Below are 17,701 nucleotides of genomic sequence, written 5' to 3'. Positions count from 1 at the left end.
GGGTCTTCCGGTTGCTGCATGTTATCTCATGGAACCATTAGCTGGGATTGAAGATAGGCAATGGGATCCCGGTGGGTGGTATCATACATTGAGCATAAGTTGGCTCTTACAATTTAAGCTATGGGATCCCGGTGGAAGGTTCTTGGAGCTGAACCTCACCTTGAGGGCAATGTGAGTGTTCTGGGGGGGAGTATTGATAAGGTGCCATTAAGAGTTTATTCTAGGAAAAGGAATAGAGGAGCAATTGGGGTTGGTTCTGACGTCGGACAGAATATTCCAGAGGAAGTTTTGGAGGGTAATTCTGTTGGAGTTGTTAGAAGTGAGAGGGAAGTGAAGGATGACGTGACAAGGGACTGAAGCATTATTTAAAGCAGCTACCAGTGCAAAAGGCATTGTGATTGGTGATTGGGACTTAGGTTGGGAAACCAGATTGGGAGAGAATCAACACCTCTCTAATGTGTTGAATTGTATCTTTCTTTTCTTCCATTTTTTGTCTTCGTAGCTGATAGGAAAATCTCCATTGTAGTAGCTTGAGTCTTTGTTATTTTCATTACTATTGCTTGTGATTTCAGCTTATCAATATACAAAAAATCCAGAAGGTATTCCTTCTGGGCCAAAATACTCTGTTCTTAGTAGTTATTTTGCTTCACCTCTGATCCATTCAAGTCATGTTCATCTAATTTCTTCACACTTCTTTAGACGCTGTATAATAAATATTTACAAAACAATAAATGGAAATAAAAGGTAGAAAACTCCATGAATACCCCCGCTAAGTTTAGGTAAAGAAGTTTTTTCGACCAGATGATGGATTAGTCAGCAACTCGAGCGATTTCCTCAAGTAGTCTACTGCAGTTGACACATCATCGAATGCAAGTGCGCCAACAGAAAATCTTGCAGCCTTGTGTGCCTCTGCTATTTTTTAGGGTGATGGCTGGTAGTTACTGTCATATTGGTATGCCTGAGCAGTTGAATATAGATTCTGAGACAGTTCCATTTATGCTGAGAGAATTTTGTTGGGTACTTGATGAGTAGTTTGTAGTTAGAGGAGCTGACTAGGAAGAATATGAAGAAGCATATCAGACACTTGATAATATGTATAGTTTGATGGGACTGATGGTAGAGTGCTTTCTGAAAAACTAGGATAAGACTGAAAATTTGGACATGAGTAAGAAGAGGGAGTTTCACGAGAAGGGTTATTAGGACCTAAATGCTGTGAATGCTCTGGTGAGTACTCCTGATGGTTGTAGCCCATAGAATAAGGACCTTCTGATCTGGCAGGTGGATGATGATGATGATAATCTTGGGAAGGGAAACCAGCAGATGGATAAGAAGGAGATGATGGAGACGTATTGGAAGAATTCTGGTAATTGCTAACTCTTATCATGAAACTGCATAGATGGTGGAATGTTTGTAGAATGTTGCTTGTTAAATGCACCATGGAATTCAGGAGCCGGGTGAATGCTTGGCGAATGATGGTAGTTGACAGGGTCATGATAATTAATGGATAGATCAGATTCTAGTCCAGGACTGGTAACCGTAGTTTCAGTAGTGCCACTGCCTAGGTCCTGCAATAATAAACACAGCTGAAGGCTACCTGTTTACATCTATTGATCGATTTGAACGTTTTCCTTAATAATAAGAAAATGAATTAGACATCAGAAAAGACTTGGATATTAGTACAAATTTACCATCTATTGTCTGACTTCAAAATGAACCTCATTCATAAAGATTAAATCAAGCAACTATTTAGAGATCCCACAAACATAGAGAATGATTTCAAATTTTAATATGCATAAGTTCCTAAAATTTTTCATTTCTGAGTTCATAATTTCATAACATATGGAATAATCTACAGTCCCCTCTTTCTTTTTCTTTCTATTTTTTTTTCTTTCTTTTTTTGTTGACACATTACAGTCCCCTCTTTCTATTTTACTTGATAAATTCAGCCTCTGTTTCTCAAATCTTGGTGTATTTCCATGCAGAATACTTCCTTTTACATGTATTTTCGCTTAAAATAAAATGGGCTGCAAGGTATAGAAGAGGAACTAAGATTATCTCATTCCATTGAAGTTGTTGCTCTAAAAAAGCTAGCCCCATCTACTAAAGGCCATCCAGAGAGGGAGCTGAGGACAATAAAAAGAAAGGTCAACAATGAATAGATAACAAAACCTTCAGTCTCAAAATTCATGTCAAAAAAGAATACATATCATAACCCTAGCAGATTTCTTCATGATTCTCATAAACCAAGCTATTGATGCAATGGATAAAAACATGAAAGGCTTGTGATAATTCTTTTCTTCCCTTAATTTTTAACACCTCTTTGATAAGGGAACTGTTTGCTTCTCTTTCATCTTCCTAAACCATAATTTATCTCGCTTCTATCCTGCCTTTGGTGTTTCTGTGCTGTTTAAATTAAAATTCATTTCTCCTATGCATGGCAATAACTTCCATGAAATTTATTTATGCAAAAGTCCCGCTGCTAATAACAAAAAATCTTAATTTGTGTAAAAAATATTGATTCTTGATTCAGTTTCTGAAGACATTTCAATGTCAGACGAGTGCATCAAATTGGTATTAATAACCATAAATTTTGTGGCTTTATGTACAATAATAGAGAAATTTCCATCATTCTGATCAAACACAGGACCATACCAGGTTGAGTTTCAAACCATACATATCTATTACTAGGAGCATTTGATGGATTGACAGATGCGGGCTTTCTTCCTTCTTGCATAGCCTTTCTTATATCTGCTGCTTTCCAGGCTGCATATTTCTGTTTCTGCTCCAGCTGCAAAAGAAACTTCTAAAAATGTTACACTAGCCATTATATCATGTTATATTTTTGTAGCAAATTATTGCAAAAATAAGGAAGTTATTGAAAAAGGTTTTCAGTATATCGATATTGAAATAATTACATGAGGAATGAGGAGTATTTATACAAGAAAAAATAGCTAAGCATGACTCAGCTATGACTCACCAAACCTAATCACAATCATAAGAATGATTCAGCTATGACTCACTAAACCTAATCACAATTAATTCTAATTAATTACAATTAATCCTAACTAATAGGAAATAAAAAACAATCAATCCTAATTAATCTTAATTATTCCTAATAAATAAAAACGGAAAAATATTTGAATTTGAATTCTGATTTTCTACACTCCCCCTCAAGTTGGGAGGTAAATGTTGATCATTCCCAACTTGCCAATCAAGTCTTCAAAGGCTGGTCGGTGTAGGCCCTTAGTGAGAATATCTGCAATCTGCTCTTTGGTAGGAATATACACCATACATACACTTTCATCATCTATTTTTTCTTTGATAAAGTGGCGATCAACGTCCACATGTTTTATTCTGTCATGGTGAACTGGATTTTGAGCAATACTGACAGCAGCCTTATTATCACAATACATTCTGACAGGTGGAGAAAAAAAGATCTTCAATTCCTCAAGGAGTCTTCTTAACCAAATTCCTTCACAAATACCATGGGCTAGAGCCCGAAATTCTGCTTCTGCACTGCTCCGGGCAACAACTGTTTGTTTCTTACTTCTCTAGGTCACAAGATTTCTCCAAACATAGGTGCAATATCCTGAAGTGGATCTTCGGTCCAATGCAGAGCCAGCCCAATCTGCATCTGTATATATTTCAATCATCCTCTTGTGTCCCCTTTTAAAGAACAATCCTCGACCAGGGGTGTTTTTGAGGTACTTCAAAATTCTATAAACTGCACTCAGGTGTTTTTCCTTAGGAGAATGCATGAATTGACTAACCATGCTAACTGGAAATGCAATATCAGGCCGAGTGTGAGATAAGTAGATCAACTTCCCCACCAATCTCTGATACTGCTCTTTGTCAACTTTTTTCCCATCTTCGATTCCCAATTTAATATTGGGTTCAACTGGAGTCTCTGCTGGCTTGCACCCAAGCATTCCTGTTTCTTGTAACAGGTCTAGAATATATTTCTTCTGAGTTAAAGAAATTCCTGCCTTACTTCGAGCAACTTCCATGCCTAGGAAATATTTGAGAGATCCAAGATCCTTCAGTTCAAACTGATTAGCTAAACATTTCTTCAAAGAGCTTATCTCCTCACAATCATTACCTGTGACAATTATGTCATCAACATAAACAATGAGAATAGCAATTTTACCACCATTAGAGTGTTTTAAAAATAAAGTGTGATCAGTCTGAGATTGGAGAATCCCTCTTCCCTTAACATCTTGAGTAAACTTCTCAAACCACTCTCTAGGAGATTGTTTAAGACCATAGAGAGACTTTTTCAACTTGCATACTGAATCGTCTCCTTTTTCAAAACCAAGTGGTGGATCCATATAAACTTCTTCATGTAGATCACCATTCAAGAAAGCATTCTTTACATCTAATTGTTGCAAGGGCCAACCAAGATTTGCAGCAAGTGATAAAAGAACTCGGATAGTATTAAGCTTGGCAACAGGGGAAAATGTCTCTTGATAGTCTATCCCATTAGTTTGAGTGAATCCCTTAGCAACCAGTCTGGCCTTATACTTGTTGATGCTATTATCTGCATTAAACTTTATTGTGAACACCCACTTGCAACCTACTGTTTTCTTCCCTCTGGGTAATGCTACAGACTCCCAAGTTCCATTTTTGTTGAGTGCATCCATTTCTTCAAAGACTGCATTCCTCCATTTTGGATCATCAAGTGCTTCTTGGATATTTTTTGGTATTTTTGTACTGTCTAACATAGTGTTGAAAGCACGAAAACCTGGGGACAACTTTTCATATGTGATATGATGAGAAATAGGATGAGCAGTACAAGATCTAGTACCTTTTCGGAGAGCAATAGGCACATCTAGATTGGCTGTATCAGTGTTGCTGGAACTAAGACTCGAGTCAGAATCCTGGCAGTCTAGAGGCTCCTGAGGTGATTTTCGCCTGCTGTAAAACTTTCCCCATTTCCCAGGAGGATCTCCATTATCTGACACATTAACTCCCCCTGTCTTTTGCATAATGACTCCCCCTGTCTCCAATGGCAAAGGCAAAACAACAGAATCATTTGGTTTCCAAGACTTATCTTCATCAACCCCAATAGACTCCCCCTGAAGAGAAGTCGAAGGAAAAAAAGATTGTCTCTCATCAAATGTGACATCCATAGAAACAAAGACCTTACGAAGTGAAGATGAGTAACACTTGTAGCCCTTTTGGTTAGGAGGATATCCTATGAAGACACATTTAATGGACTTAGGATCGAGCTTGGACCTTTGATGGGGAGGAACATGTACAAAAGCCACACAACCAAACAACTTGGGAGGAAGGGAAGAATGAGCCCAGAAAGAAGGAAATGTGTGGGTAAGACAAGATAAAGGAGATTGAAAATTTAGGACACGAGAAGGCATCCGATTGATGAGGTATGCTGCAGTCAAGACAACTTCCCCCCACAAATATTTAGGGACATGCATGGTAAACATAAGAGCTCGAGCAACTTCAAGGAGATGTCTATTTTTCCTTTCAGCCACCCCATTTTGTTGAGGGGTGTTAGGACAAGAACTTTGATGAAGAATACCATGCTGGCTGAGATAGTTTCCAAGAACAGAATTAAAATATTCAGTACCATTGTCAGTTCGAAGAATTTGGACAGAGGTCTAGAACTGAGTTTGAACCATAGCATGAAAGTTTTTAAAAATGGATGCAGCGTCAGACTTATCCTTTAGAAGGTATACCTAACATACCCTAGAGTGATCATCTATGAAAGTTATAAACCAACGAGCATCAGAGATATTTTTTTCACGGGTTGGACCCCATATATCACTATGAATCAAGGTAAATGGAGAAGAATCATGATGGACGATAGGAGGATAAGAAACACGAGAATGTTTTGCAAGCTGACAAATATCACAAGAAAAAGAACTGGGATTTTTATTGATAAATAAGCTTGGGAAAAACTTCTGAAGATAAATGAAATTTGGGTGTCCTAACCGACGATGCCACAACAAAACATCATTACAATCATCAGACAAACATACCGAGTGGTTCACAAATTTTTTTTCTTCACAAGAATCTTTTTCTAAATAATAAAGTCCTTCTTCCTCTCTAGCACTGCCAATCATCAGCCCCGAGTGCTGTTCCTGGAAAACACAAGCATTGACAGAAAACTTGGCAACACAATGTAACTCAGACGTAAGTTTGCTGATAGAGATAAGGTTACAAGTAAGAGAGGGAACATGAAGGACTGAGTTCAAAGTAATGTGTTCAGAAAGTTTAATGGATCCTTTTCCAGCAATAGTAGAGAAGCTGCCATCTGCTGTTCTTATTCGTGATTGTTGATAGTAAGGGGTATAAGAACAAAATAAGGTTGCATTGCCTGTCATATGATTTGAAGCCCCTAAATCAAGAATCCATCGACTACTATTATCAACATGGAACGCTATACCTTGTTGAGCAACATTGCTGGATGGAAATTTACTTTCAATCAACATGGCTGCGTGTGGTAACGCGTAGGGCGGACGCTCCGTCCTTGCTCTAGCGTGTGGGGGCGCGTGGCTCAGCAGAATTCGATGGTCCTTCTTGAAACTTGTAGATCGGCTCCTTCTGTTTAGAATGGTGCGGATCTTGGTCGAAAATGTCGCCGGAAAAATTTTCCGACGGTGGCTGACGGCGGTGGAAAGCTGGGATTTTGCCTTCTACAGTGATTGGTAGCCTTACTTTGCTCTTGGGACTTTGTAGGAAGGGAAAATAACCTTAATAATGGTTGGAGGTTGAGTTTTCCGGCGTTGTGCCGCCGGTTTGAAGGTGGTTGTGGTGGCTGAGTTTTCTCAGGACCAACCTGCTCTGATACCATATTGAAAAAGGTTTTCAGTATATCGATATTGAAATAATTACATGAGGAATGAGGAGTATTTATACAAGAAAAAATAGCTAAGCATGACTCAGCTATGACTCACCAAACCTAATCACAATCATAAGAATGACTCAGTTATGTCTCACTAAACCTAATCACAATTAATTCTAATTAATTACAATTAATCCTAACTAATAGGAAATAAAAAACAATCAATCCTAATTAATCTTAATTATTCCTAATAAATAAAAACGGAAAAATATTTGAATTTGAATTCTGATTTTCTACAGAAGTTATAAGAGAATCCTGCAAAAGTAATGAGAATGGCATAAAAGGAATGTTCAACGCATTAACCAGATACTCACATTAGGCTGAAGTGTAACATCCCTAGCCTCGAGCCTGTTCAATTAACATACATATGATACTTAACAGAAACAGCGGAAGACTTAAACTTATGAAAATACGAGTTAACTTTTTCTTTTTCTTATTAGGCGTAAACGAAAATCGGACAGAGTAACGGACAACTGGGGATTTTCCAATCCCACTCTCAAGAGTTCCTGATAGACAGTTTAAACTATATATATATATATATATATATCCAGAAGTACCAGTCATGCAAATATACTCAGATACCCATCTATGCGCGCATGCAGAACTTGGCTCCGTGCCACTAATCTAATAGCATGCAATCCAATACATAACATAATTGAATACTACATAGTTATATCAATATGCCTGAATACATAAATGTACATGCATCGAATATGAACACTATACAATAATACATCTTTTCCAAAAATACGTCTAAAATAAATAGTAGCCTCCAGCCACCCAGAACTCCACATCCTCATACTAGTACCTCGCTAGCCACGATTTGTGTCCTTGTCCCATGAGGCTCTTCAATTAACTGTGTTCCTGAAATCATATCCCCAAACGGGGTTAGAGACGAATCTCTAGTAAACTCCAGGTTTATGGAAAACTCTACATACCCCGGGCTCACTTCCTGCATGACACTCAGATACATAATATACAGAACATCATATAAGCAATTATGATAACTGTACAAAGCATATATACATATCTTATCAAAGACATACGCAGTCATTTCCAAGGGATGACCCCAAGCGGAAATCAACATACGTAACAAATATCATTTACAAAAATCATCACAATACTCACATCAGAACAAAACGTGTTATATCAGAGACGTACGCAATCGTTCCCAAGGGATGACCCCAAGCGGAAATCAACGTACAAATATCATTTACAAAATCATCATACATATCACATAAAACATGTCATATACTCAATTATCATAACTAAACAAAACATATACACATATCTTATCAGAGACGTACGCAGTTATTCCCATGGGAGGACCCCAAGCGGAAATCAACGCACGTGTTCCCAAGGGAGGACCCCAAGCGGAACCAGAACATATCAGAGGCGTACGCAGTCATTCCCAAGGGAGGACCCCAAGCGAAAATCAACGCACGTGTTCCCAAGGGAGGACCCCAAGCGGAACCAGAACATATCAGAGGCGTACGCAGTCATTCCCAAGGGAGGACCCCAAGCGGAAATCAACGCATGTGTTCCTAAGGGAGGACCCCAAGCGGAAATCAACGCACGTGTTCCCAAGGGAGGACCCCAAGCGGAACCAGAACATATCAGACGCGTACACCGTCAATCTCAGGGGAACCCAAGAAGACATCAGTGTACCATACAATCCATAGCCAAAGATCAATACAGAAATCATATCAAAACCAGTCATATAACAAATGTGTACACAGTCAATCCCAGGGGAGAACCCCAAGTGGGAATCAGTGTACGTGTTCCCAAGGGTGGACCCCAAGTGGAACTCAACAAAACATATCATATTAACACATATCAAAGTAAACACATCAACACAAAACATATCATATTATCATATAGCTCTATATGAATGCATCTATATCATATATCTCATACATATCATACAACCCGACCACAGTCCGTACACTATGGCGGAACACAAAGTAGGAGCGAACCCCATAAACATAGAGCTTACCTCTTGAAGCTTTACCAATCTGCTCACTTGTAACACAAGTTACCGATTTAGCTCCAAAGGCAATTCAAACCCTCTCAGTCCCTAGCCACACCTAGAGAAAGAATTCAAAACAAAATCAATAAAATGCTACAATGCCATGAAATTTACACAAGGCATACATCTTATTGCTTACTTTCATTTTTTTACACTTATGCTAAATCTATGCCAATACACAAGTCATATACTAATTCCTTTCAAACTTACATATAGAACCCCAAAGCTAGTTAGCATAAAACCACTAACTCTTAGTGGGCATTTCTCACTTTACATGGACTTATCATGTCCTCAACATAACTTACAAATCATAATTCCAAGTCCAATACAATTCCAACCCATTTACTTCTTTAAGGGTTGAAAATGACACATATAGGTGTGTTCATGACTTTTTCTCAAGCTATCTTTTGTTAACAACCATTCCCTTCATCACTACATCGAATATCCATCATCATCTCTTATTTAAATATCACCAAATACCTCATTTGTACCTATTTCATGATGAGGGCAGATTTGCACTCATAAGTGTTTATCATATTTTTTTCATGCTTTTCTTTCCTTTATTTCTCACTTCACATAACTCCAATTAAGTAGATAATGATTAACCAACCTCAAGACACATAACACACATTCAAACATATTAAAGCATGATATTCCTTGTTCTTTTTCCTCTTGGCCAGAATACATATATATAGGAACAATGTCTTTTTCTTTAACTTTCATCATTTTTACCAATCCTAATTCACACCACTTATCAATAATTACATACAAGGTATTATTTTCACTTTGGCATTTCATCAAACACTTGGTCTCCCCTTTTATTGTACATAGGCTGAATTATACATGAGAGGTAGGCCATCCATTTTCTCAAATTTCAACATCCATTCTCAATAACTTTTCAACTACTACGAACAACAATTCATCATCAATTTCAAATTCAAACTAAATTATTTCCCACCAAAATATGCTCACAATTATCAAGACTTAAATCACAAACATAGAACCATAGAATTAGAGGTTTCTTACCTATAGTTGCTATTCCAAGCTCCAAAGAACAAAACCTAAGCTTTTCTCACTCAAAAACCCCACTTATTCACAAGGATGAATAGTGCCACGAATTAGGGGTGATGAATAACTCTCTCCACAAGCCAAATCAGCCCAAATAGAGTGGTGAAATGGATTCACTAGCTTTTTCCTAGAATTTTCATGTATGGCATCATGACTTTTGGTGACAAAATGAGTGAGAAAGAGAGGAGAGAGAGAGACCAAAACTCTAACCTTGTAAAACCATGGAAATGTCGAGCACAGAGAGAGAAGGATACGGGAACATCAGCGCGCGTTGGAGAAAAATAAAGGAATTTACGGTGTGTAAATTTATGTTACTTTGCACACTAGTTCAGAATATTTTTATGGTAATATTTATAATTTTATTTTTTACTTTCGGGTAACTTTATTTACCCGCATTTTTACTCTTTAACTGTCATTTTAACTCCTTTTTCACCAAAGGTGACTTTATTTCTTTTTCTCTATAATTATTCTTCAATGTTAAATCTATAATTAAATGAGGGTCATTATATGAAGTGTCCCAAATTGATTAAGAATCTAAAAAAAGATGCTAGCAGCATAAAATGTTTTTGCCTTATTCCTGCAACAAGTCATCACAAATGTAATGCTTAAAAAACTGACCACAGACAAAAATAATGCTCAAAAGAAAAGACAGAAAGGAGTATGAACAACCATTTGGCAAAAGACAGATATTTAGTGAGTAGGAAGAGTGAGTAACTAAGTTACTTGTAAGGAAGGAACAATAAAGTGTAGACTGTAGAGAATAAGATTAACTTAGGCCAAACAAATAAATAAAGGTAAACAAAGGAACACATGAGAAGGAAGAAAGCTCTAATTTCTCACACCGAAAGAGTAAATATTTTTTAGGTGCTCAGGCTTCTTATTATAATATTGAGAATGACATTAATTTCTATGGTTATATTGCAAGACATTGAGTACAAAGTCAATTGCCATGACTCATGAATATGTTGGTGGACAGATGGTGACATGAAAACAGCTATAAATAAGATCAATCTTCCATCAAGGTTGATTTACTAAACACTCTTCTGAATGGATTTTGGAATACTCAAGCCTTCAAAACTTCTCCCTAAGGATTGCAATATAAATAGAAAAATAAGATGGAAGAATGCAACCAGGAAGAAGTCCTCCATCCATACACACACCGTATCTTGCCCTCCTAAACATGTATATCCAACATACTACATGAATAACAAACATAGAGAAAAGCATCCACTAAAGAATTGTGATTCCTCCTACACCTCAACAAAAAATTCAGCTTGAAGGCATCGAAACCAACAGGATAGCTGCAGTAGATAAAACTAAAACCATAAATGATACACATTTTTCTCATATTTCATATTGATTAATGTTGAATATGTAAAGTAGCGGATGGTAATATAGTGTGTGTATCAGGTAGTAGAGGAAGCTCGGATTTAATCCTTTAATAGAAAAGGTTTATACCGATGAGTTTTGGTTTGATTTTGTAATAGATAAAACCTATGATCCATATTTAGAATTAGGATTAGGTTGGATCCTCATATTTTAAAGAGTGAGGATATTCTAACTACCAAAAATTCTTATTACTAACTTACTACTCATCACATCACCGTTGGATCAAAGAAAGAGAATGTTAAAAAAAATTTGAAAAGAGAGAAAATGTTAATCTAATGGTGATTAGATATGTAGTAAGTTGGTAGTGAAAAATTTTGGTAGTGAGAATATCTCTCCTCTATTTTAAAACATGTAAAATGTGGATTCAGAATCATCGTCTTTCTAGAAATTATATATTCTAAAGGAGCAATTTATTAAGAAAAAAAATTAATGTTTAATGCCTTGCAAATTACATATGGTTTTAAATTTTTATTAATTTTAAATAGTTTTAATTAATTTTATTTAGATTTTGAATAAATGATTTTTTATCTTTTTATGTTTAAATTTAGTTTTCAATGTGCTTTAGAATAATTTGGATTAAATATATTAAATGAAATATCAACCGCTATCACGTTGGCTCATTAAAATTAAAACAATATTCTTAAAAAATTAAAATAAATTTGAAAAAGTTAGAAAAAAATAAAATAAAATTCAGAATTTGGGTCGGGTTCAACGAATTTATATGAAGATCGCTGTTGCTCATGGATATAAAATGAGACTCCTGAAAATTACAAGTGATTGAAGTATGAGCTATTTATATGCAGCTTGCTCACAAACTTTGACGAATCATATGCGTCCACGTTCAACATCTAACAGTTGATATTAACCATTCTCTTCTCTTATTTAATTAATTAACAGTAAAACAGAATAATAACTGCCAACTGCTCATAACTAGTCTCCGGTGATAAGCTCATGAACGCTCGAGTGGACGAGCTCCCTAGCGGAGATAGGACTTCAGTGTTCTTATCCAAAGATCATAGGAAAATATCATTATCAATATTCAATAGGCACTCGCTTTTATAGTAAGTTTAAATACATTGGATAGGAATTGCAACAGTACTGATAATAGATAAGGTGCAATATGTTATTATATTTAAGAATATGGATAATGCATGTATGTATAATTGCAACAGTTTAAATATTTATGGATAAATGAATTGTCATGTTACATAATATAACAAGACATTCCTACTCTCGCAATTATATGTGGGCCCCATTTTTTAATTTTTCTCTCTCCACTCTTCTCTTTCCTCTCTCCTCTACATGTGAGAGTAAGAATTGTTATGTTACAATCATGTAACATAACAATTCATTTACCCAATATTATTGGATAGGAATTGCAGGAAGGAAGAATATGTTGCATAATGCATGTCACAATAGTTGGCCCACTCAATTAGATACAACACTCTTATATGTTCATCATTTGAGAAAAAAATAGAAAATTAAAATTCAAACTTTAGAGTAACTTAGTAATTAATTAACTTGACTCAAGACATAGGTAAAAAGCCATAAATTCAAATGATTGGAGGTGAATATTTTGACAAAAAGAACCACAAATTCATATTTGTCCACACATAGGATGAATGGGAAAGAAGCCAAGGAGATTGGAGCCTTCTGATTCAAAAGGCAAGACTACCATTCTGCATCTAATCCTTTATATATGAAAGAGCATCTCAAGTGATAAAGCAACATGTATTCAGAAAACCTCTAAATGACACATACAACATACACATCTCATAACAGTTTCTCTCCAATTACTTGTCACTAACAGATTATATTCCTACAACCTATGAAGCACCGACTCCGACACGGCGTTTTTGATACGTTCCTGATATGTTCTCGATACGACCGTTAATTCGTCGATACGATACAATACGTTTCCGATACGCGTATCGGATACGTTGGAAAAAAAATTCGGAGTATCGGTGCTTCATGCCTACAACAGTAACTAGTAATATGAGAATGTTACAAAGATGACATTATGGTGTTGAAAATACAGATCTCACTAGGGTGAAGTTGGGACTGGTTCAGTACCAGAAACATGGGAAGCAGCATCTTCTTTTGATATGGACACATGATTCATGGGAGCAACAGGTCTAGTATTATCCCTTTTTCCATCTTTTGTTGTTGACCTACTTCCATTTTGATTAAGAGATAGCCGTCGGTTAGGAGTACCATTTGCTCCTCCATTAGGACGAGGACCAACTACCTTCTTGTTGCCAACTGGCCTAGCAGGGCTTGGTCTTGGACTAAAGACAGGTTCCTGCTCTGTGCTTTGCTGCTCATGATACTTTTTCTGGTCCTACAGAATGTTAAGTGCAAGAGTATACAATAAGTATAATGGTGAACAGAAATAGACCAAGATCAAAGTTCACTTTTGCTAACTTATCTCATTAGTAAGCGCTCAAATTAATCTGAAAATCAGCATTACCAAAACTTACCCTCATCCTTCGTTTTTCCTCTTCCCTATCATGCCTGAGCATAGCATATTCATCTAACATAGCAAGAAGAGGAACACCATCATATGTGAATGACATGTCGTGTGCTTCTTCCCAAGCCTGAGTTTTAGCAACCAAAGTATCAACCAAAGCTGCATTTTTCACCAAAAAAAAAAAAAAGAAGTTATTCTGGGCCCTTGCATGCCAAGAAACCATGATAGTACACTGGTATCTGTCGGTAAATCATAGATTACAAGTTCATGCAATTCCATCTGCTACCAAATCAATTGTTAAGTTCCACAAGATGGGAGTTAATGCAATATCCTTAGTTGTCAACTCAAGACAATTCAAAAGCATCTACTTGATTTGCATAAATCTCACCAACCAATAATGATGACAATCCATCCTTGATTCGTGTAAAAGTATTCACACAAAAAATTAGTTACACATGAAAATGTGCAGGTATATTTCATCCTCAATCTGAAAATAAAAAATGGTAATAATTTATTTACGAATGTTTAAAAAGTTTTACATTAGCATTGACCATATAGTGCCACCTATTCAAAAAATTAAAATCTTTTACTGCAAGTAAAACAGTAAGTCACTCCAATGAGGTGTCACCTTGTTTTCTAATAGTAGTGGATTGAATGAATGAATAATAGTTTCTGATGGTTGTTTAGTCACGTTAAACAAATACCTGGAATTTTGTTGACCAGTACCCGAGCTTTCTCTGCACGTTTGAGGTTTAAATGTGCACCTCTACTTGCATTATACCTGTTTTCATCCTGTTTAACAATGTAGTGTCAGAGGGGGAAAAAATGATTCTAATGGCAAACATGACATAACCATTTTACATAAATGATGGTCAATTGCCAGATAAGCTAAACCTAAATTTTATTTACTTTCCTACATGGCAACAACTGGGCAATACACATTTCTATTATCTTATCAAGTAGGAAATCACATAGACTGAATAGATCATGAATAGATCGTTAAACACAAAAACTTACATTAAAGATCTACATTCTACACTTAGCCATCAAGGTGTGCAAATTGGTGTGTGCAGATAATTATCATTGCCAATTTCTGCCTAGAATTAGGTGACCTAAAAACTTTGTTGATATAGGATAATTGCACCATAGCAAAGCCTATTGTAAACAAAAAGAGCATGAAAGCCTTTTTAGTTCCATTTTTATTACCGTAACTTAATATACTCAAATTAAATTTCACGGGAAAGAATAGTATAAAATAATATTTAACCCTTGCCTCACGTGAAAGAATAGTAAAATGGGGTATTTAACAATTGCCTATATCAGGACAAAACAAAATTCATTAAAACATGACAGGAGTATGCCCATCAAAAGTGCCCATTATTCTTGTAAATGAAGCCAAACAATGAGGAAAGTATATGTAGTATATAAGAGATTACATTAACATTCCACTCCATCAAAATGTCACTCAAGTAACATCATCAGGTCTCATAATGATATTGCTGTATTATAGTAATATAGTGATATTCATCATTGCACTGCCTATAATAAATCTGCCAAAGTTCTCACCACAACGATATCAGTTTATAAGTTTAAAGGATTACAGTTTTATTAGCATTATCCTAAAAGTTCAGATCATAATGGTACTATTTTAACTCTCCCACCAAAGATGTATACACCCAACCACAGAGACACACAAATAGAATGAAGATGGTAGATTATAAATACCCGATTATAGTCTTCAAGCCAACTCTCTTCTTCACATGCTGACATCCATTTCTCAATCTTGTCCAATATGTCTTTTCGGCTCAAAGCTTCTTCTTTTGCATTTGCTATCTGTTTGTCCATGTCAGCCAGTAATTCAGATGGTTCAATGTTTCCAGAATCAATCAGTGACAAAATCTTCTCTCGAGCAACTTCTGGGTCAATTTCCATATGAGCACAGGCAAATATCTCTTCAAGTTCAGCTTGCTTCTTGAAAGCAATTTCTTTCATCCTGCTGGCTTTCAGCTGATCAAGCCTTTCCACTTCCACTACAGCCTTCATAACAAAGAACAAGAAAAAATCAGTAAGCATCATTTATGAAGCACAACTCTGTAAACTTCAGAAAGTCATTATTAGTACCTGCTCAATCAGATCCAAAGCAAGGGCCCCAGGAACAGTGACTTCATCTACAGAATTTGACATATTACAAGTAACATGGTCAAATAGTCTTCTTTCCTCTTGAGGGGTATCCATTAGATTCCACAGATCAATTAACTGAGAAGCTAATTCTTGGAGCTGCAAAGGAAATACAAGTCAAAGTCAGCTAATGCAGATTAAAATTCAATCATAATTGAATACACGATGATATCATCACTTTTGAGGTGCCGAAGATAGAATTTATGGTAATTCCTTGTATAAAATCTCTGGTTTTCCAAAAACAGTAACCTTTGAAGCAGCTGAACCTAGCACCCATACTATAAGTAACAAAGCATGAACGAATGAAATAAAACAAATGAGCTAGCATACAGTATTTTAAATGCATTACCTTGTACAACCTCTGCTTTTTATCTTCTTTAAGTGTTAAGACTGTCTTAGCCAGCCTAGCTAGGGTGCCATTGCTTATGCTTTTGGAATGAACATTGGTAGAATCATTTAAACTTGGATGAACCTCAGTCACGATACTGAAGAAATCCATACCAAGGACAGTACAAAGATCATGCACAGTACTCACAAATTCAAGAACCTTGTGCAACCTCTCACTCTGCAAGGCAAATCAAAGTAACAAAACTCTCAAAATGTTGATTAGTGAATCAACAAACTTTTCAAAATTTAGAAAAATTGATACATAGTTTGATGGTATAGCCGAGTTACCTTTTCCTTTTGAAGTTCTTGGAGTTGGGATTGATATTCATCTAACTTCTTGAGGGACAGGTCAGATTCATCAACTGCAAATGTTCCTGTCTGATCAGGGTTCAATTCCCCAGTTATCTCTCCACATATTTTTTGGATCTGTGACTGTACATCTGAAAATTCCTTTATTCTTTCCTCCTTCAGTTGCCATAACTGTTCCAGTACTGGTACTATAGCTGCAAGCTGTTCCTTGATAGTACCTGAAGTTTTTTCAGGCTGCAAAGAAACCAAATATGCATGGGAAACTAGTTAGCTAGTTCACTATCTAAATGGAGCACAAAGTTATATTGCAATTGTTGGTTGTTGCCGTTATAAGGATATATTTAATTAGTTACTGACAATTCCCGTGAAGCTCTTTTCACCAAGAGCTGATAGAAGACTAGAAAGCTCAAGTTCAGCATCAGACAAGGATCGAAGTAGCTGTAACCTCGACTTAGCAGCCTGCTCAACCTTTCTTTTGTACACATCCAAGCACTCCTGCTCTAACTGAAGAAGCATCTTGTCTCGCTCTTCATCATTCTCACCAACCTCATCCCATATTTCCTACAACAGATAGAGATAACCTCATTGTTCTATAGAACATGCACATCTGCAGTGACACAGATGAAAAGCTTGATAAAGTTACCCGCAGCTTATTTAACAAGGAACCGCAGGTGTCTTCTCCAAGAAGAGGATTTTGAGCATCTGTCACTGCCATTGTTCCAGCGCAACCTAGCCTAAGGATGGAAAAAAAATCATATGAAATTTGTTTCTCCTTCACCCACACATAGGGGAACACAAGCATCTATTCTTTTGAAAAAGAACAGAAGAAACAAGCAGGTATCAAAAAACTCCAACATATCATTTGTACATCTTATTCTGGGGACAAAGAACTAGTAAATGTACGAATATAAATGATGACTTCAAATAAGGTTCTCATGAAAGAAAGATACACCAAAAAGTTTCTAAATTGTTTTGTTTTTCTAATAAGGTTCTAAATTGTTAAATT

General features: G+C 36.3%; 1 protein-coding gene and 1 pseudogene across 1 annotated transcript; both read right to left on the bottom strand.

Moving 5' to 3' along the window:
• Positions 1 to 775: 775 nt before the first annotated feature.
• Positions 776 to 10,553, bottom strand: LOC133291618 (protein HOMOLOG OF MAMMALIAN LYST-INTERACTING PROTEIN 5-like; annotated as a pseudogene).
• A 2,593-nt stretch (positions 10,554 to 13,146) lies between these two features.
• LOC133291617 (65-kDa microtubule-associated protein 1-like) lies at positions 13,147 to 17,410 on the bottom strand. The gene is made up of 9 exons (XM_061489902.1): positions 17,339 to 17,410; positions 17,053 to 17,256; positions 16,675 to 16,929; positions 16,349 to 16,564; positions 15,943 to 16,098; positions 15,547 to 15,858; positions 14,526 to 14,613; positions 13,832 to 13,980; positions 13,147 to 13,692 (listed from the first exon to the last, which is right to left on the bottom strand). The coding sequence occupies exons 1-9, from the start codon at positions 17,408 to 17,410 to the stop codon at positions 13,396 to 13,398; spliced, it is 1,749 nt and encodes a 582-aa protein (XP_061345886.1). The 3' UTR covers positions 13,147 to 13,395.
• Between the last annotated feature and the right edge of the window lie 291 nt (positions 17,411 to 17,701).

Source organism: Gastrolobium bilobum, unplaced genomic scaffold (assembly GCF_033153095.1).
Source record: "Gastrolobium bilobum isolate Gb01-03AN ecotype WA unplaced genomic scaffold, APGP_CSIRO_Gbil_v1 utg1251, whole genome shotgun sequence".
Lineage (NCBI taxonomy): Eukaryota > Viridiplantae > Streptophyta > Magnoliopsida > Fabales > Fabaceae > Gastrolobium > Gastrolobium bilobum.
The sequence above is the reverse complement of the archived record's forward strand: the minus strand, read 5'-3'. Positions and strand labels throughout refer to the sequence as shown.